Consider the following 20,132-nt stretch of genomic DNA (forward strand, 5'->3'; position numbering starts at 1 on the left):
ATGTTGTGGTTGGGTGGGCATGGGCCACAGCACAAGTGAATATTTATGCAACGCTATTACTATTTTTCAAAGAATAACAAAGTATGCTAACACCAAATAGTAGTTTTTTTGGTCTTTTTTCTTTTTTTTTTAACCCTATCAAGTCCATCGCCGATGCATTCTCACTCCGATGTGGCCACTCTGAAAAATCACAATGATTCCACGAGAAGTGCCACACTTTCAGAGAAGTCCCAGAAGTGGACCCTTCACTGTGCTCGGTTAAAAATGCATGTTTAAAGTCTATTTTGGTCGGGAGCTGTGTCAAGAAATTCACGCATACTGACGGGACAGAATCCTCTAGATGTTGGACATGACGCACCCCAGCAGGCTCTCTATCATTTATCACATCGTCACATTAATGTGATAACTGCTGACACCAAGCCAAGAACCAAGCGATTAGATGGTTTCAAAGGTATGTTTAGGTTCTGCTAATAAATGTTTCAATCTGTCCTACGAGTACTTTTTGCTCCAAAACCGCAAGATTAGACAATGCTATTTTAAGCCTTACTTTAACCATCACTTTTTTTTCCCACAATGCTTGGATGAATAATCTCAAAGGGTAACCACAAAGAACAAAATACCAAAAAAAAAAATATATATATATATGTAGAACAGACTCTAATCAATTGTTAACTAACCTATCCTTTATTTCTTTTTTTTTAAGCACTGTATTGTACATGTCATTATTTGCTTGCCATTGTATTCTTGAGCATCTTTCAATGTGTACACAATTTAGACAAAATGACTCCACCCTCAACCCCCTGAGTAATTTTTTTGTGCAAATAATAATTCTAATACTGTAATGTCATAATTTAGTTCACCATTTGTGCTGGTGGCACTTCCAAAAAATTGTGGAATTATTCCATCCTTGTGTTATGACACAAAGGCAGAGAGTGACGCAGCCAGTTATTGCTTAGTGCTATTGACGTATCATCCTGAATGCAATCAAGCCCTAATTCGACTGCAATTCGAAACAGCTTAAAGCTTGAACCATTTATACATATATGCAGTTTATGTACTGTATGTACAAATAGGACAAAACAAACCAGTTCGTATTTGAGAGTGTTGTTCTGCATGAATTGATTCCCCTTGCCTTTGTAAGACGACCACCCTTGTGGTATTACTCGGCTCAAGATGTGTTGGGAGACCCTCACTTAACTCTACTTAGCTGGTTAATCGAGTCAGCCAGACCTTTTAATAAAACACAGGTGTCATTTTTGGAATCTACCTGCATAACACTTCTCACCCTCGGATCACATCATGGCCCCCTTATGACATTTCGATCCAGGATTCAAAGGTTTGGTTGGAGTAAGAGCATTCGAAACGACTGGAGGTCAGACGGGAACGAGACTATGGCTGAGGATTAATCATTATCCTGCCATGGTTGCACATGCCAACACAACTGCCGTAACACAACCATTTCCCGTACCGCGTGCGCACACACACACACACACACACACCATATACTTCTCAGAAGGTCACTTAGGGTAAGACAAAATGGCAGCGCAAAAAATGACACTCAGTTATCCTTGGAAAGTCTTCACCTTCGCTCAGATCAATTTTATGTACTCCCCTATAGCTGTAAATATCTCATTTGCAATATTGGTTTCGTTTTTACCATTTTTGACATTGAATCAACAGCTTGAACTAATCATGGCACTTCATACTCAACTGACAAATAAAACATGCACAATTTTGCTCGATGAATTCTATCCTGGGCCTAAAGGTGCAACTCAAACAATTTCCCTCGCTGGACGCCTCTCTGTTTGAAGCGATCTAAAGACAGTTACGAATCTTAACCCGAGGAACCCTTTAAATCCAGTTCCAAGATGAGACAGCTCTCGTTACACGGAACAACATATTTACCACAGCAAGAATTTTCACAAGCATCGTCCTCGCAAAACCTTTAGTCGCTATGAATATTTTGACTTGGCACAAGAGAGCCTGCCACACCTGGGAATTTAATTCATGTACAGAGGAGGAGGGAAACAACAAGATCACAGCGCTGAGTCGTAGAAAGCCAAATGCGCATTCAGAAGCTGGTGGTTTCTAAAAACAAAAACCAAAAACACACACCAAGTCATCCATATCTTTCCCACTTGAGTGCAGCAAAATATAGTCAAGTGCATGCTGAAAGTCAAGCTACCTTATACTGAGATTTACATCAGTGTGAAACCTAATTTGATGTTGTTGTTGTTTTGTTATATTTGGCATGCATTCCAATGGATACCCAAATATTGTACACCTGCCCTTTCTATACAGCAAACAAAAATAATGAATTAGTTATAGAATAGGCCTTAATCCGGCTCCGGGAAAATTGAGGGAATGATAACACCGAAGAATACAAATTATATTTCACATTTGTTCCATTAATGTAATGAATGTAATTGCGTGGCTTGGCAAGTCGTTTCATTCACTCCAATAATGCTAATAATATTTTTAAAAAAGTATGGGCTTCCTGTTTACCTGTAGCCACATGCAGTGAGCGGCAGAGCTCGCTGGCATTTTAAAGATTGATTCACAGCCAGCAGAGACACTAAAAGGGAACTCTCACCCACGGAGCTCTAATTCAGTTAGCTTATTACACTGATCCTAAGTCTACATCATGCTCATATGAGCAAAGAAGTTTCCACAATTTTCCACTCACAACCATTATTGGCTCCTACCAGATGATAATGCTCAGTTTTGACTGAGACAGTCAGTTTATAATTGTGTTTAGTTTCCATGAGTGTCTGGGTTTGTCAAGGAAGTTACTGTAAGTTTCTGCCCTTGGGGTTAAAGCGAGGGTGGTGACTCTTTTGTGAAGATAACCATAAATGAGTACCACTCAAGCACGCGTTGCATGAATATTATCCTGTAAACTTCCATGTGATAATGGCCCGAGAGTACAGACTATACAGTTTGGACGCATTAAGCATGGAGCCAGAGCCCCTGACCCATTGTTGTGCAACAAGTTGTCCCTTATTTGCTGTTATCGTCAGATCAGCACTCACAGGATGCTCATAAAAGTGAGGCCCATGAAGTTGGAGATAAGCGAGACAAAATAACCACTGACACAAGCTCAAAACTTTGGGGGAAAAGCCTTTATAAGAGTGAAAAATCTATCTATCTTTTTCTTTTTTAAATGATATTTGATGAGGGTGCATGAAATCAAGGAGACCAATTCGATCCCATCGCTGATCTGCAGAAGAGGAAACAAGGTCACGTCATCTCCCATTATCCTGAGAGGTCCTCCTCCTTTTAGTACTTTACCCCACAGCCTCCCAAGAGTGCCAGACGACAGACCATTAAAACCCTGTTGAATCACCACTGATACTGTCAGAAGGAGGGCAGCAGACGCCAGGAGAACAGAGGCTCCACCAAAGGATGTGGCGCAGGGAGGAAAGCGGGAAGCTGCACGGTTGCATGTTGATCGGATAGGTCGAGTGAGAGTAGTGGTCCAAAGCAGGTGGGAATGAAGTTATGGGGGAAAAAAACAAAAAAAACATCAAGTGTTAAAGTGACTCCCTCTTGGTTTGCTGTACATGCGTATTTGTTGGGAATATGAGCAGAAGAGTCGTGAGACAAGTGGGAGACCCTAGTGATGATGTGCCGGCTAATGCAAAGTGACAGCGTACGCAGCAAGAGTGGGAAGCTGCGTGCGAGGTAGGTCAGCAGATGTTGGGCTGACACGCAATGAAATATTCAGGCCCAGACACCGCTATCATCACTTTGTCATCTTTGTCCGTATGTTTGCAATGGAAGTAAATGGTAAACATTTCAAAACAATTTCAACTCACGGTTTACAAACAGCAGCAGATGGCGATTTCGCACTTTTATGCAACAATCTAAGATAAGAATTTCTTAGATTGACTTGCAACAATGCAGGATAAGGGCTTCGGGGGAGATGCAGCAGCTTGAGATAAAAAGGTATTAAAAAGAATATCCATCAACTGATTTTTTTTTTTTGCTTTTTGAGGTGTAACGATCGATTAATAGACAAATAATTATCAAACTAATCAACAACTATTTTGGTCATCGACTAATCGTTTGGAGACATTAACTTACAATTGTCCAAAACCTCAGAATTTCAGCCTCTCAACAGTAAATACCCTCACATTTTTGTCATCTTCCATGAAAGCAGATGGACTATCTTTGTGTTTAATCAATACAAGACGTTTGCAAACATCTGTTATCACTGTGGAAAAACAATGATGTGCATTTTTGGCCTTTTGTTTTGGGGGGGGGGGGGGGGGCACTTTACAGACCAAACCAGAAACTGAATCATCATCAATTTGTTTGTGCATTTTCTGCTTTTGAAATAATTTCCTGTTTTTGAATAAAGGGCTGAAAATTTAAAGACTTTATGCAATCCACCTACTTATTGAAAAAAAATAATTGAGATTGGTCAATTATTAAAATAATCGGTAGTTGTAGCCCCAGCTTTGTTTGAATTAAGGTAGGCATGGCTCACAGTTCAGAGAGGAGACAGTCTCGAGCGAGTGGAAAACTCCACAAAATTGACTGGTTTGTTTACAAACTTACAAGCTTCCCTCCCTTAAAGTCAAACTCAAGTTAGAAGCAGTCCACTATTTAAGTGTGAACGTGGAGAAATGTTGCGTTGAGTGTCACGCATGTCTAGTTTTTGTCCCTTTCATATATATATATATATATATACATGCGGACACATCGGCATAAGAACAATACAAATCAAAATACAACATTTACAAGTGTGTACTGTGTCAGGAGTTAATGGAGTCCTCCCTCACTTACAATAAAAGCAGATGACAGCAAAACGTTCTTGAAACACTGGTGTCGTGAGTTACAGACGAGACCTTAATAAATCCATCAACATTGCTGCCATCTACCGGTAAATTAAATCATTGCAAGTGATGATTATGAAAACATTGCAGCGCTCCATCAGCCACTGTAAAATGGAAACTTTATTACAACACAGACAGTGTATATACAGTCACTTTCAAAGAATGTACCTCATACAGTTAGTCCTGAGAAGTGGCGGTGACATGAAACTCAAGTGTTGCAATCGTCAAAACACAGCACATGTCCATTAACATCCATTAGTTCTGGAAACTTCACAACACCGAGTAGATCTGAGCATGCCAGAATTCTGGAAACCAGATTAATTTGCATAATGTACTGTACAAAGTCCTATTGCATAATGATGTACTGTACAAAATAAACAAAACGCCTGCAACTGTAGTGTGGACTCCATGTCACAGGTTGAGTTCATGTCGTATGACCTTGGTGAGGGAAAGCTGAAGGTGCATGATAAATAAAGGAGGCTTAACCACACAGGAAATTCTTCGATATCTGGATCCCTCATATGAAAAGCACCCACTTGTTTGTGCTAAGGCAACAATTTATGTAACAAAAAAGGCAACCAAAGCAACTTCGACAGTAGCTCAGCTGCCACATCAACAAGTTAAAATCGATGCAATAATGGGCACTCATTCCAACTGAATACAGTTACTTACAGGGCGGGATTCAAATGCAAATACTTCAGCAAATCTCATAAATATGTACAGGAGAGGCCATTGGAAATCATTAGCGCATAGTAAATAGTTTAAATAGCTTATATGCACCAACCAATACAATGAGAAGACACTGGCGTAAAGCACAAACATGTTAAGACAAATATTCGATTTAGGGTATCCCTATCCTAACCCCCAACGAAATTAGGGAAAGCTTTTTTTTTTTCTGGCAAATATAGTGTTTTCAGTGTTGAATGTTGATCAACAATCACCAGAATGCAATATACTGCTAAACCTTTTGTACGCTTATCTTCTAAATTCTTATGCGATTGTGGTATTAGGGAGGTAGGTCCAATGAGTAAGAGCTACTCAACACAGTCCTATTGTACGCAGATGCCCTGATGGTGAGATTTGGGTCAAATCTTCCACCTTCACAGAGCTCCACTGAGAATGTCCACAGCTTTACATGACAGAGGGACAAACACAATCAAATAATTAAGCAATACGTTTGGCTGTCGCTGAGGACTGGTCTGAATTTTTGGACGCAATTAAGAAAAATGGATAAAATCCAAACAATCTTAAAATAGACTTTATTCTCAGGGCATTGAATCAATCGTAGCAGGACTGTTGTGGTTGTCTTAGAAGACGTTTCGCTTCGCATCCGAGCAGGCTTCATCAGTTCATGCAACGAGGCTCAGTTAGGACAGAACTGTTGCGATCGATTCAGTGTCCCGGGTATCAAATGACCTGGATGAATGAGAATATTCGCAGGTAAAATGGACTTTAATTTCTAAAAGAGGAAAATCCTTCTAAACTTCAAAAGGAACTAGTGACATTTTTACCCTTCAAATATCCTTTCGATATATATACTATTGTCATTATATTCATGTGTAAGTATGAAAATAGTTTACATTGAACAAATGTACAATTTCCGTAAACACTAAAATTTGAAGATGGGGCAGGAAGTCTAGCAAAATGTAACAACAAAGTATCTCAACGTTCGCCGGATATTTACAAACGAGCGACTTTATGCAAATAAAGTCCAAATATCTCGAAGGGGGCTTATGGTTCTCGCACTCAGTACACGCACAAGAAAGCCTTGTGCTGCTGCTGTACGGCTGTGTTGTCGCTCTCGCGGTTGTGATTTTCACACAATTGTTCACTTTTGTCGCGAGGCGTCTTATGAGGCAAACATTTGTCTGGGGACTGATCACACTGATGATCTTCGGGGCCAACATGTGGAGAGCGCTGAGACCTTTTTAACGGAGAAGACGACTCAGACGTCCGGTCCACTCGGATTGCCGAGTCTTGCTTTTGGAACACATTCAGTGGCCCGTCTAAGGGGGACAGCGCGGCTCCCGCAGAGTCGACATCGGGAAAGACGTGCGCTGTGGCACAGAAAGCCGCTTCATATAGCCCGAATGTCTGCTCCAGAGTCTTAGAACGTTGTTTAAGGAGAGACGAGGCATTCTCGGCTTCATGCCGCTGAAACACAAGCAACATCATCAAATAAATATCCATCCACCCATTTTCTGAGCCGCTTCTCCTCACAAGGGTCGCGGGCGTGCTGGAGCCCATCCCAGCCATCATCGGGCAGGAGGCGGGGTACACCCTGAACCGGTTGCCAGTCAATCGTAGGGCACATACAAACAAACAACCATTCGCACTCACATTCACACCTACGGGCAATTTAGAGTTGTCATTGAACCTACCATGCATGTTTTTGGGATGTGGGAGGAAACCGGAGTGCCCGGAGAAAACCCACGCAGGCACGGGGAGAACATGCAAACTCCACGCAGGCGGGGCCGGGGATTGAACCCCGGTCCTCAGAACTGTGAGGCAGACACGCTAAAACCAGTCGGCTACCGTGCCGCCTCAAATAAATAAGATTGTTAAAAAAATTAAAATAAATAGAGCATTCCAATATTCAAATTATTCAATCATACAGCACTAAAACCAACAAAAAGACAGATAGAAGCCGTTACAAATGAACAAACTCAATTAGAGAACATAGATAACAGTCAAACAACAACAAAGAAATCAAACCTTATCAATTTAGATGTGCTCATTTGGTTTATATTAGCTAATCGTGAAAGTCTCACTTTCACGTATCCCAAGTGTTCGATGTTGCATACATTCTTTTGAGTGCAATGATGTAGCCGTTTTTTTTGATACTGTACACCAGTAATTCGCAGCAGTCAGCAGCCAAATTGTGCCCTTGGTAATTATAATATTAATAATAGAAATTTAGAGGGTGTAATGTACTCTATAAGGCATTGTTATATGAATGATTTAAAAAAAAAAAAAAAAAAAAATAGGACTTGGCCTATAGACTAGTGACTAAAAAGTACAGTCACTTGGGATTGGCTCCAGCTCACCCACGACCCTAAACAGGATACGGAGTAAACAAAAAGAATGAACAAATGAATGAATATAAGTTGAAGAATTATGGAGCAACAGCTAGAAGAGCTTCCATTCGTCTCAAAAAGACTTTCTTTTGCATCTATTGGACGGGATAGAGCCGAACTCATCCAAAATTGTTGGTGCTGAGGCTCCATTAAGTTCTTCGTCACCAAAGTCTCGCCTTTATGAGCTTTGCTTTGTGCACTGGGACACAGACTTGAAGTGTTCAAAATGTCTTGGTCAAACAAAAGAAATAAAGGGGGAAAAGCGAGAATGCTGGACTTCAGGATTATGTTTTTAATTGGGCAATCTGACCACAATTAATACTATTATTCCTATTCTGTCCTGTAATATGATCTGAATGAGTTGTTTTGTGTTTGTAATTTGAGAGGTAAACCAAGGAAGGATTTTAATTTAGTAAAAACAGCAAATAGCTAATCTATCTGATAGTTTGACACATTTTTATGAGCAGTCACCTGACTACCACTCCAGGCATGTCCATCCCTCATGTTCTTCTCCATATATCTCATCTTCTTCATTAAACATGCCATCCTCACGCTCCGCCTGTTGGCCCCGAAAACAAAGAACGATATGATGAACCACTGGTCAAAGTGTCCTTTGAACCTTCACATTTTAACACGTGAACATATTAGCATTTTTTAAAGGACTAAACAGGCCATGGCGGTCAGTACACCAACAAAAAAAATCTGATGTTCTTAATGTTCTTGATAGATCTGCTCAGTGACAAGCTTCTCCACTTCACGTTCTCAGTGGTTCATCCATAAAACAAATCCCAGATTGAGGTCAGGATGAATGAAAAAGTGTGACACTGACCTTTGGAACCTCATATGTGTTGTACTGGGTTCCCGGGAAGGGAATGTGGTCAATCCCCTGAGCCATGTCCACCACAATCTCATCTCGATGCATCGGGATCGTCGGGCCTCCACGGTCCTGCAGCGCCAGTACAATGACCGTTGTGTTGTCTGCGCGAAGCATGCGCTCTTTCCAAAAAAGTAGTGCGGTGCATCCCAACCGGCAGGCACAAGACATTCCTTTCGGTCCCTAATTCGAAAGAGAGAAATCACGATCTGACTTGCAATTACAGCACAGGAAAAAAAAAGGAAGAAAATCAAGAAGCCAACAAATATATTTTGGCATCCAGTGTTGTTGATGAATTACGCACCACCATTTTGTCATGGCTATAACACATATTGACCGCATTCTTCGGCGGCATCATGTTCCATAGACCATCACTGCCAAGGATAATGTAGCGATGTCGTTTGGGGTCGAGGGTCATCACTGTGGTATCGGGCTCTGGCGACACCACAAACTCTCCGCTGTAGAAATCGTAGCTCCACAAATCACCTTTCGACAGAGAATTAAATGTGTCATAAACATCACGGATTGCCCATCTGCAGTCGTGCTAAGCAGTATTATTTTTGTGCTGAGTTAGGAACAGTGTCTTTTTACCAAGAGATCGCGCCACTGCCAAGAAGGGGATCTGGTCGATGACTGTGCTCCTCCTCACAGGCCCGTTGTGGGTGAGTCGGGGTCTCTTCCACACTACACGGTTCACCCCTGATTTCTTCATTACACTGCAGTCAAGTAAACAGCATTTCAAACATGACAATGATTCATTGGGCGGCACGGTGAACGACTGGTTAGAGCGTCAGCCTCACAGTTCTGAGGACCCGGGTTCAATCCCCGGCCCCGCATGTTCTCCCCGTGCCTGCGTGGGTTTTCTCCGGGCACTCCGGTTTCCTCCCACATCCCAAAAACATGCATTAATTGGAGATTCTAAATTGCCTGTAGGCATGACTGTGAGTGCGAATGGTTGCTTGTTTCTATGTGCCCTGCGATTGGCTGGCAACCAGTTCTGGGTGTATCCCGCCTCCTGCCTGATGACAGTTGGGATAGGCTCCAGCACGCCCGCGACCCTAGTGAGGAGAAGCGGCTCAGAAAATGGATGGGTGGATGATTCATTGGCGTGACTGAGACGAGATCACGATCAATGATATAGTTACATTCAATAAACTTACAAAAACCAACAATAATAGTTCCTGAATGTTAGAACAACATTGGCGATTGTCACAACAGGAACCAAGTTACACTTTTAATCAGTTGACTTCAGAAACCTTGATTTCAATGGAAATGGTGACATGGAAAGTCAAGTCAAGATTTTTTTTACATCCGATACAACGTCCTCACTTACTGTATGATTAACAAAATCCAAACGCATGGCTCAAAGTCGGATATACGTGTGCGTAGATGTTCGTTTCAAAACTAGTTAAATGAGAAGCCTTCTTCTGGATTCAACTACTGCAATAGCGAACTAGATTTGTGAGATTACAAAAAGTACTAATCCTTGTAACCCCCACCCCTTTTTTTTTTTTTTTTCCCAATACTCACCTACCACCCAGTCGCTCGATTCTTTCCTTCTCTTTAGGAAGTTCAGGTTTATGGTCTTGTGTGACTTCAAGTGCTTGAAGCGTGATATCCGATTCATTTCCTTTCACTCCAACCACTACAGCGGAATCTCCCACATGAGCAACATACATGTGAGCGCCACGGATCACAATCACGCTCGCTGTGGTGCCTGATGTGCTGGGCAGGCCTGTAATTGTTTTAGGCCACTCTGCTGCAAGAGAAAATAAAAGGAAAAAGTGTCATTAAATATGGTCAAAGTTGCTGGGAAATAAGGGTGGGAGAAATGATTCTCATATTCATTGCAATGCAGATGAAACAAAAATTCTGAACAGTTTAAATTTGTAAACATTAACGATTAATTATCGTAATGTTGTCGGAAATAACGAGGAAGGGATAAGTGCACCGGCAGAAAAAGTGATGACTCTGCTAATATCACACAGTCCACAATATCATCGGTATTTTTTGTTTTTACAGTAACAGAACACAAACGCTAAATTGTTATATTGACAATATTCCGACTGATGAACACACAGATACACAAAATGTCTAAACCTGCTCAAAATCCATCTTTTTGTGATGCCGGAAATTCCTGCCGCTCCAAGCATGACCAAGCAATACACAGTCAAGCGCAAGTACAGTTGAATTCAACGTAAATCGATTAGTCATGCCTGGAGAGAGGGGCGCGGCTGTATCTAGCCCAGGGGACTGTTACTGTTATGATGGCTTTGTGCAAAAGTATGTTAGTTAAACCTTAAGAGTAGCGCCAGCTAGTGGGTTCGCAGCCTGGACTTTTAGCGTTCTGGTTAGCGGCACACACTCAAGGGATGGTGGTAATATGGGTTTCAAGAATGAGTTCCAGAGTTTTTGAGTGACAAGAGTAACTTTAGACGCCCACTGGTGGTACATTTAATTTTTTAGAAAATAGCAATAGCATTTAATCTGTAAGAACTGGTTGTTTTTAGACTTTTATTTAGGTACAATTTTTGTTTAACTTTTAGATGCAATAAACTTTATTCGAGTCATTATTTTTGTCTAAAACAATGATTAGAGTCTGGTACAGTTGTTCGTATTATCTTATATTTAAGTGTCGTGTTAATATGCATAATGTCACAGTGGCTCATATTAATACGAAATAAACTTTTAGGAACTTTTTTTTTTTTATGAACACTTAGACCTACTATGTTACTGCATTTTAATGTTGGTTGTTATGGTGTTACTTGGAGAGCTCAATAATTTTGTAGCTCGTAATTGGTGTCAAAAAAACCCAAAACGTTTGAGAAGCACTGCTTTAAGCTATATGTACACATTGTTTTGGTAGCATAAAAGTCGCACCACCGCTAGCTAGCGAGCTAGCTCCTGGTTGAAAACAACAACAACAAAAGGGATTTTTATACTCTTCTCAAAACTAGCACTTACTTAAGTTAATAAAAGAGGGAAACTATTTTGTGTGTTTTGCCAAGTTATCATAATTGGTATTGTACATAATGAAGGCTATTTTTTTTAAGGAAATTTCAGAGACTGCACTTTTTTTTTTTTTTTTTTAACTTTTACTTCAGTAGTTGAATCAGTACTTTTTTTTGTACACAATGTATTCTACACGTAGGCTATAATTAGGTGAGATTGTTAGTAATTTTGCAACCTCTGTCTGTATCCGAGTAAAGGCAAACTGTGAAACAGCTTTTGGCATTTTATGTTTGCATCTCTTTTGGCCGGTGTGTGGACTTTCCCTCGCCATTAAAACACGCCCAGGCTATATTATACAGTCGAGGTGTGTTTTTGCATGATGTCATATATCCAGCTGGGCTAGATACTGCCGCCATACACGGTGTATAATGTCGTTTTATGTTGTTTCGAGCGTGACCGACCACATAAACAAAATTGTAAGGAGAAGCTTACGTAGTTGTTTCCACATCGCATGGTGGCAGGCGATGAATCCTTTCCGGAGAGCAGCACACACTTCCGAGTGATCCTTGGACCAAAATCCCCTCTGTCTCTTTAATAAATCCCACAAATGTTCCCTGGCGAAATGGGCTGCTTCCCGGCCCCCGTGGCCGTCAAACACGGCAAAAAACGCCACGGACCTCCGAGTGTCCACAAGGCGCTCGTCGACTTTTTCGCCTGATAGCGGCGCGCTGCGGTCGCCGGCCAGGCTCTCAAGCCACATCGCAGCCACCGGGCCGGGCTCGGGGCCCGACTTCTTCGCTCGGAGCTCGCTTTCGGTGGCTTTGGACGAGTCGCTCTCGGCGGCGTCCTGTCCCCCGTGTCTCTGTGACTTCGCGTAGTCTTCGCTAGCCGCCGACGTCGGCTCGTACTCGATTCTTACCTCCACAACATCCTCCATATATTTCCTCCCGCCTTGCTCGGAAAACGCACTCATACGAAATATGATGGCATCGTCCATGATCGCTCCCACCAAATGCTGCCAAGCGAGACAACAAAAGGGCGCACGTAGTAGCTAACTGTAGCTCGCGAGCTAATATTTTGAACCGATTTTGCCGCGATTGTGTAGCTGGAGGCTTCCGTCCTTTTTTGTTTATCCTCTTTCGCACGTCACGCTCACGCTGTGCGTCATGACGTCACGGCGCCGACCCATACGTAAACAACTGCGCATGACCGCTCCCCAAAAATAATAATAAAAATAATAACGCTAATTTTAAGTTTTGGAGGGATTTTGAAAAATATATGTATGAAAAACTGTATGTTACGGAAGCGTATTGCTGCCACCCCAAAAAAAAAAAAAAAAAAAAAAAAAAAGTTCACTATCACGTGATATGTTTCATGGTGTAAGGTGATATGGTTCATGTTATAATGTGATAAATTACACGTTATAACGCGAAAGGTTTCACGTTATAATGTGAAACGAATTACGTTACAACATGAAACGTTTCACGTTATAACATGAAATTATTCACGTTATAATGTATAATTTATCACATTATAATGTGAACCATATCACGTTATAACATGAAACGTATCACGTTATAATGTGATAGTGAACCTTTTTTTTTTTTTTTTTTTTTTGGTGTGGCAGCGATGGGCTTCAGTAGTAGGTGACAAGTCTCTGTGCTTTGTGATCAATCCTGTGTTACTAATTGAACAATTTGACTTCCACAAAACCAGAATCTCCAAATCCCTTCCACGTTTTCAAATATTTCTTGTACAATTTAATTTGTACACAAATACCTTAAAACTAACAAATAATAAGAAAAGTATTAAGACGTTACAATGTCTTGGTGACTTATCTTTACAAGACCTTGAATGAAAAAGTGTCTAGTGGCTTATATGTACTGGCTGATGGATAAGGCACAGTTTTATTATTATTCTGCAACAAGCAATAAAAAATTACACTACTATATATTAAAGTAATTAATTCATACCATACGTACTTATAGGCAAGTAGACTTCAAATCTCCACAGTTTTTTTAAATACTTTTGTTTAAGTACTGGACTTAATTTTTTTCCCCCACATGGTTATACATTATTGCACATATTGTAATCATTTGAATAGCGTGTGGAACTGAGACATCTATGTGGCTTATGGCAATGGGCATGTTTTTTTTTTTTTTTTTTAAAGTCATGCCTTCCAAGAAGAGAGGAACTGATGGGCTCTTTGCATTTCCACTTTTGTTTTGGAATATTAAAACAGAAACACGTGGGTTGGACTTGCACCTGCGCTATAGTTTGGAAGAAGAAAAAAATCCAAATTAATTTCAGTGATGTTGATTAAACCATATTCCATGCTCAGTCATAATGTGATGAATGACTTAAATCCGTTTTTTTCCCCAACTGAGTAGTGCTGCAGTCATGCCATGTGGAGGCAGTATTAATCCAGACAAATAAATGATTTTTAACAAATATCCTCCATTCAAACAATCATATTCATAGAATGTATAAAAACTCCTTAAAAATTGATCAAACGAACAGTATCGCAATCCCTCTCAATATGCAAATGTATATGCACAGAATTGTTTCTGTAAAAAAAAATTTTCTTGTTTTTTTATTCCATGTTTATATACGTGCGTGATCATGCTCACAGAGGCGGTTTTAAGAAAAGAAGAGCACCATGGTGAAAGAAAGAAACAACTTTGTAATCCTTTCTTCATCCCAAGTACTCAAGCCCTGACCTTGACTTTTGCCTTGAAACCTGCATCTCTCTCTTTTGTTCTTTCTCCCCTCATTAATAGTCCGGGCCTCTGAGGTCCTGTCTGCACACAGACCACTATTACAGATGAAGAGGCAAAGTGATTTCCATGTAAATGGTGTCAGAATGCCATTTTCAAGTGAAGCTGCGGAGAAAATGAATTCCTGAAGACGAGACACATTACAAAGGGGCAATGACACCTGAATTGCATTCTTACAGATTCCCCATGCAGCTCTTGTATAATGGCCCATCCATAAAAATAGCTTTGTTTGGCTTCTTGTGTCGATGCAGAAGTGTCAGTCAACACAAACCGAAGCAGAGGAAGTGGAAATGGGGATTTGAATATTATCATATAAATATGAAAGCAAATTAGAGTTGAACTATAAGAGGAGGCTCACACATCCGCTTGGTGAAAAACTCCCCCCCCCCTCATGAAAGCAACTTGAAATGATTAATTGGTACAGTGATTAGATAAACTGCAGAAAAAACCAACAAATCAAAAAAACAAAAAATCAAGATGGAAAAAAAAAAATAGAAAAAGCACAGGGTAAAAAAAAGACTGGATTATGAGTGCCATCAGTACAATGTTACAATGTGTGCTTGTGTTAATAACACATGACATTCTGTACTTTTATAGCATTAATGTGGTGCGAAAATTACACTAACCCCATTGAAAAAAAATATCTGTATTACACTTCTACAGGTATCTCCCCTCAAAATGAACGAGCTAATACATTTCTAGGCAGTATGGTGGACTACTGGTTAGCATAACCACATCACAGTTCTGAAGTTGAGGGTTTGAATTCAGGGTCTGGCCTTCCTGTGTGGCGTTTGCAAGTTCTCCCAGTGGGTTTTTTGTGGCTACTCTGGCTTCCTCCCACATTCCAAAAACTTGCACGATAGCTTCATTGGAGACTCCAAATTGTGAACGTGAGTGTGAATGGCTGTAGGTCGATATGTGCCCTTTGACCAGTCCAGGGCGTAGCCCATGCTTCTCATTCAAGTCAGCTGGGATATGCTGACCCTAATGAGGATACGCCATACAGAAAATGAACAAATTGAACAAATACATGGATCATTTACCAGCATTTTCTGTTTGCAACACCAGTTAACTTTAAACAAATAGCAAACGTTTTTTTTTTTTTTTTACAAGTGAATAATACAAGGAACCTCAGACAGAACGTATTTTATATTGCAGCAACAAAATGTAATCAGGCTGATTGCAAATCATGTTTTTTTTTTTTTTTTTTGTGCCTACCCTTTATATCAGTAACCTTTACTGAGCAAATTAAGAATTCCATTTTACATTTGTAAGAATATCGTATACAGTACAGCACCACCAATAAAGAAGTCACAAAGAGTATGAATACTGAAATAATGATGATCTTGTCTTAATGTATTCACAAATATACTTAGTGTGGAATCTGGGGCCATTGAATTGAACACAAAGCTGATATACTCTGTTGCATGAATGGCAACAGGTGGATACACAGGTTTATTGTACCCTCTGCCATCGAGTGGAAAAACATACAATTGTTCTGCCTGTCACTATATGTCACTGGCATAGATAGATGAACAAAGATATATGTGTAATTAGCAAATCTAAATTTTCGGACAAACGAAATGAAATTGGCTGATTTCCCGAGCACCCCTGATGGTGCGTTACTGCGCACGACCGCTCTGTTTGGGAATCGCTGTCGCAGATCAATTTGTTACCCAGTTTGGGAATCACTGCTACAGGATTCTTCATGATAGCAAGGTGACTTGCATTTATGTAACAGCGAAACGATGTTACGCCGCCACAAAGTGTTCGTTTTTGCCTCTCTCACCCTGTGATCAAACTGCAACGGTCGTACAATTCCGACCAGTTAAGCAAGATTCTCGCGAAAGGAAAGCTTGTTTCCTCAGGAGATGATTATCTGTGCAAGAGCACACTCCCAAGCCCACTCCTGCAAGAATGATAGATGGCCGTGCTATTGACTTCAGGTTAATTCAAAACTGCACTGCTGAGTGAGATGAAGGAATTTAATAAGAGATCTGTTCATGCTCATACTTCACTGTAACATATTGCCTTTTTTTCTCCAAATCAGCTTTTGAAACTGAATAATAATGATCATTTGAAAAAATGAAACCACTGAGTGGGCACGTGTTAAATACTGTTATTTTCTGTTCTAGTCTGGCAAGCTAAGGTATTTACCTCTTGAATGATTCTCAACCTTCTGTTCAATAAAAAGGTTGACTTCAATCTGGACTACAAGGAGGTCAAACTGGATTTGAATTGCTCAATGGCTGATGTGAATGTGCGTGTGTGTGTATGTGTGTGCGTGTGTGTAGTGTTACATTCAACTGCATTTTCAGATCAATTCTTCCCTTTTTGTTGCACACATCATTACACATAGCAGAGGATGCAATTATCATTTATTGTGGCCATGTTTTTCCTCAATAAAATCAAATTAAAAGAATAGCCCAAATCAATTATAAAGGGATTCAATCAATTTTGGAACACCAGGAAAAAAACAAACAAATAAAATAAAAAAAACCACACTGAGGTTACGCTAAAGGGGAGACAATAGATAAAAAGGCACAGCTTTTATTGACTTCTTGAGCCTCAAAAATGTCAGTTTGAACACAAAATACATTACATGCATTATATTTCTTCTCTATGATGAAGTGAGGTTTCTACCTTGTGGCTTGCACATGCTGGCTTCTTGCTCCCCTCCCCAGTATGAACTCGGATAAAAAGAAGTGAGAAAGCAAAATTAATTCAGTTTCATTCGGTGAAAGAGACAGAGGCAAGCTTGTTTTGCTGCAGGACGCAGTAGGATGCATTTCTGCAGTCTGTGCCGTGGTGGCTGTCCATATTAAAACAGTCTCTGCAGGAAATAACATAAAAATACCTGAGGGGTAAATACCAATATGGCAAATATTGATTGTTAAGTCCATGATGACACCAAAATGACAAAATAAGGATGTGACAAATGCTAGATGATGAGGTTATATATATATATATATTTTTTTTTTTTCTTCCCACAGTTGAAAATGATTAAATCCACAACAGAAGCTAACATGTTTCGAGTGCCAGTAACGTGCAAGTTGCTCTATAAATGTGCAGCCTTAGGACCCTGAGGAAAAAGTAGACCAAGGTTGCTGCAGAGGTAGGTTTGCAATTTGTATGCACCCCATCTGATAGCGCCTCTTGGATCACAGATGGATTATGAAGGATTTTCCTTCAGTATGAGCAGCTCCTTTTGATTTTGTGATTCCTCTTTTTGCAGGTCCACATTGCACCTTCTTTTTCTCCTTCAACTGTCATTGTTAAATGCTTGAATGCCTGAAAGAAGCACACGGACTGATTTGGCTGTACCAATAAACAGAGTGGTGATATTGGAGGAATCACCTGGGAGGGTAAGTTGAGAAGTTGCAAGTCTTGTTTAGTAAGTAGCTTTTCAGAGTTGCCTCTTTTAGGGATATGGATGATGAGGTGATTTCATCCCTTTTTCTGCTTATTCATTCAGATTCATTCTGTGTTTTTTTTTTTTTTTTTTTTTTTATGCAGAAAGTTACAAAACACATTGACAGTAATCAGCATGCTTCCAAAATAATATGTGATAAACTGTTTTACTATGCTGCCGTGCGACTGACCGGTGACCAGTTCAGGGTTGCCCGAAGTGGGCTGGGATAGGCTCCAGTACCCCGCGACTAGGAACACGATAGGCGCAATTGAGAATGGATGGATGGATGCTTTACTATGCTAGGAATTTTATCGATATTTTTGTATAGAAACTTCAAGTTGGATCTATTTCCAAAGAATTCGGAAATAATATATTAGGAATAAGTCATAACATGTGTGCATATTTACAGTTACAAATTTGCCAATTTTGGTTGGAATCTTTGAATGGTCGAATTCATTAAAAAAAACAAAAAAAACATTTCCCTGTCTCTCTTGGGGTTTATTATTCAGTTGCTTTCTTCGGCTTCTGATCCAGAAAATCCTTAAGTGGTCTTGAAAACCCCAAACTCAAAAGGGTTTAGGCTTTTGGATGTGTTGGAATTGCATTCAAACTAATCCAGACTCATTGGATCACGTCCTACAGCGCCGCAACCACCCCACCCCCCGTCCCCCTCAAACACACACACGCACATGCACACAAACACACAACTGTTGACTCATGAATCCACAACTGTAAATATTATATTGCCAGTCATTTTTTTTTTATGAAGAAATGACTGATATTCTGTGCTAAAAGGCAGATTGCTTGTGGTCGTTGTATACTGATATATAATCACTGAACTTCCTCTATCTACCTGTTTCAAGTGTCCAGTGTTATATGCCAATTTCAGCGTCAGACGCATCTAACAGCGTATTTATTTGTGCTAGGATCTGCTGCGGACATATTGGGTCATTCATCTTCTGGGTCCAGAGGTCAGCGCCGCTTGAGGCTGGTTTCATGGGATCATCCCTTACCCCTCAGGCTAGATTCCCTCCTCCAAAATGGCTACTCAGCTGACTAGGACTTGTTACTATGAGCATTGACAAAGCTCCAGATGTAAGCTATCAATACTTTGAAGACCGTTTGTCTTGCTCTGATCGTTCCGCTAAGGCGTGTAGTGACAGTGATGAAAACGTGTATCTGTCGAGCCCATTCTCTCCCCCACCACAAAATACGAAAAGAAAAAAAAAAACATCGATCGGTACTAAGTCCTGACAGGAGCCTTGTACATATATTTTTTTCAGTCTTGATTGACAGCAGGCCTGATACCTGCAGGTGAATTTTGTTCACATCAAATATTAGAATCTGTCTCAATGGAAGTCTTTTCTCACACCTCCTCCTGCAGCTTATATGATCAATGAACCATACTTCCTGGTTCTGCCCCCCGGTGCCATTCTGTACTTTAGTGTTGCTGACAGACATCACATCACACAACCCGTTCACGTTAGAATTCAGTAGGATTTTGTACAAAAGTAAGTGTTGGTCTGTATAAAACTCATTTGTATAAAACATATTTATGGGTTGGTAGTGAAACCTCTAGTCTCATTATTTGTGAGCTAAACAATTTGAAATTCAAGAAAAATAGCATCAGCAGTCAAGACCGCCACCATGCATTCCAGCACCCAAGACATCAACTGTACATAAATGTTCTAAAAATAAAACACCCTGAGCCGTAATCTTAATTGCTGTCAAAGTATGACAAAATATATAACTATTCTATTTTTTTTTTTGCAAAATTAAATCTGACATGTTACTGGACTGTGTTGCAGGACTATTTAACTGCATTCAATTCGAAGGAAGGGAGGCTTGTGCATCCACACGCTGACGCTGACGTGATATCCACGCTGCTATGAAAAAAAAAAACAAATCCAGTTCGAGCACAACATAGACCTCCCATTTTGCATGATTCCAAAATAAATTCTTGTGAGAACATACTGCATCTTTGTAACTCTACATTATCTCTTCTTTTACATGACCACGCTACTAACATTTTGCATGTACTGTACTTGTAGTGTATCTTGAATCCTTTTAAATACACCTATTCGATGTAAAATTGAAAACACCTGCCACCATTTAAAGTGCCTCTGATTAACCCCAATTCAAGTTTTGCTGCTCTTGCAGTCTTTTGCTTTAATCCATAGCAGAAGTTCCTTCAGCCTA

The 20,132-nt window shown here is 40.3% G+C and overlaps 2 protein-coding genes across 5 annotated transcripts in view; one reads left to right on the plus strand and one right to left on the minus strand.

The window, feature by feature from the left end:
• Positions 1 to 3,164: 3,164 nt before the first annotated feature.
• Positions 3,165 to 12,907, minus strand: ppm1db (protein phosphatase, Mg2+/Mn2+ dependent, 1Db). Of its 4 annotated transcripts, XM_061752181.1 has the most exons (8): positions 12,237 to 12,906; positions 10,323 to 10,551; positions 9,593 to 9,850; positions 9,384 to 9,508; positions 9,097 to 9,278; positions 8,748 to 8,975; positions 8,390 to 8,477; positions 6,859 to 6,995 (listed from the first exon to the last, which is right to left on the minus strand). In XM_061752181.1, the coding sequence occupies exons 1-7, from the start codon at positions 12,739 to 12,741 to the stop codon at positions 8,394 to 8,396; spliced, it is 1,611 nt and encodes a 536-aa protein (XP_061608165.1). In that variant the 5' UTR covers positions 12,742 to 12,906; the 3' UTR covers positions 6,859 to 6,995; positions 8,390 to 8,393. The 4 variants fall into 4 exon arrangements, with proteins under 4 accessions (XP_061608166.1, XP_061608163.1, XP_061608164.1 ...); XM_061752182.1 differs by lacking the exons at positions 6,859 to 6,995; positions 8,390 to 8,477 and adding an exon at positions 3,165 to 3,432 and having other exon boundaries at positions 12,237 to 12,907; XM_061752179.1 differs by lacking the exon at positions 8,390 to 8,477 and having other exon boundaries at positions 4,944 to 6,995; positions 12,237 to 12,905.
• A 4,816-nt stretch (positions 12,908 to 17,723) lies between these two features.
• Positions 17,724 to 20,132, plus strand: part of LOC133467181 (roundabout homolog 1-like) — a 68,255-nt gene continuing 65,846 nt past the window's right edge. Inside the window, exon 1 of the mRNA XM_061751747.1 lies at positions 17,724 to 17,886. The gene's annotated coding sequence lies outside the window, so the exon portion shown is untranslated. The remainder of the gene's footprint in view (positions 17,887 to 20,132) is intronic.

Source organism: Phyllopteryx taeniolatus, chromosome 17, assembly GCF_024500385.1.
Source record: "Phyllopteryx taeniolatus isolate TA_2022b chromosome 17, UOR_Ptae_1.2, whole genome shotgun sequence".
Lineage (NCBI taxonomy): Eukaryota > Metazoa > Chordata > Actinopteri > Syngnathiformes > Syngnathidae > Phyllopteryx > Phyllopteryx taeniolatus.

Excerpts from the sequence above, each read along its gene's own strand:
- ppm1db (XM_061752179.1), bottom strand. The coding sequence starts at position 12,741 with ATGGACGATGCCATCATATTTCGTATGAGTGCGTTTTCCGAGCAAGGC. Across the intron at positions 10,552-12,236 it reads TGCGATGTGGAAACAACTAC|CAGAGTGGCCTAAAACAATT; the intron begins GTAAGCTTCTCC and ends TTTCTCTTGCAG. Across the intron at positions 8,976-9,096 it reads ATAGCCATGACAAAATGGTG|GGACCGAAAGGAATGTCTTG; the intron begins GTGCGTAATTCA and ends CTTTCGAATTAG.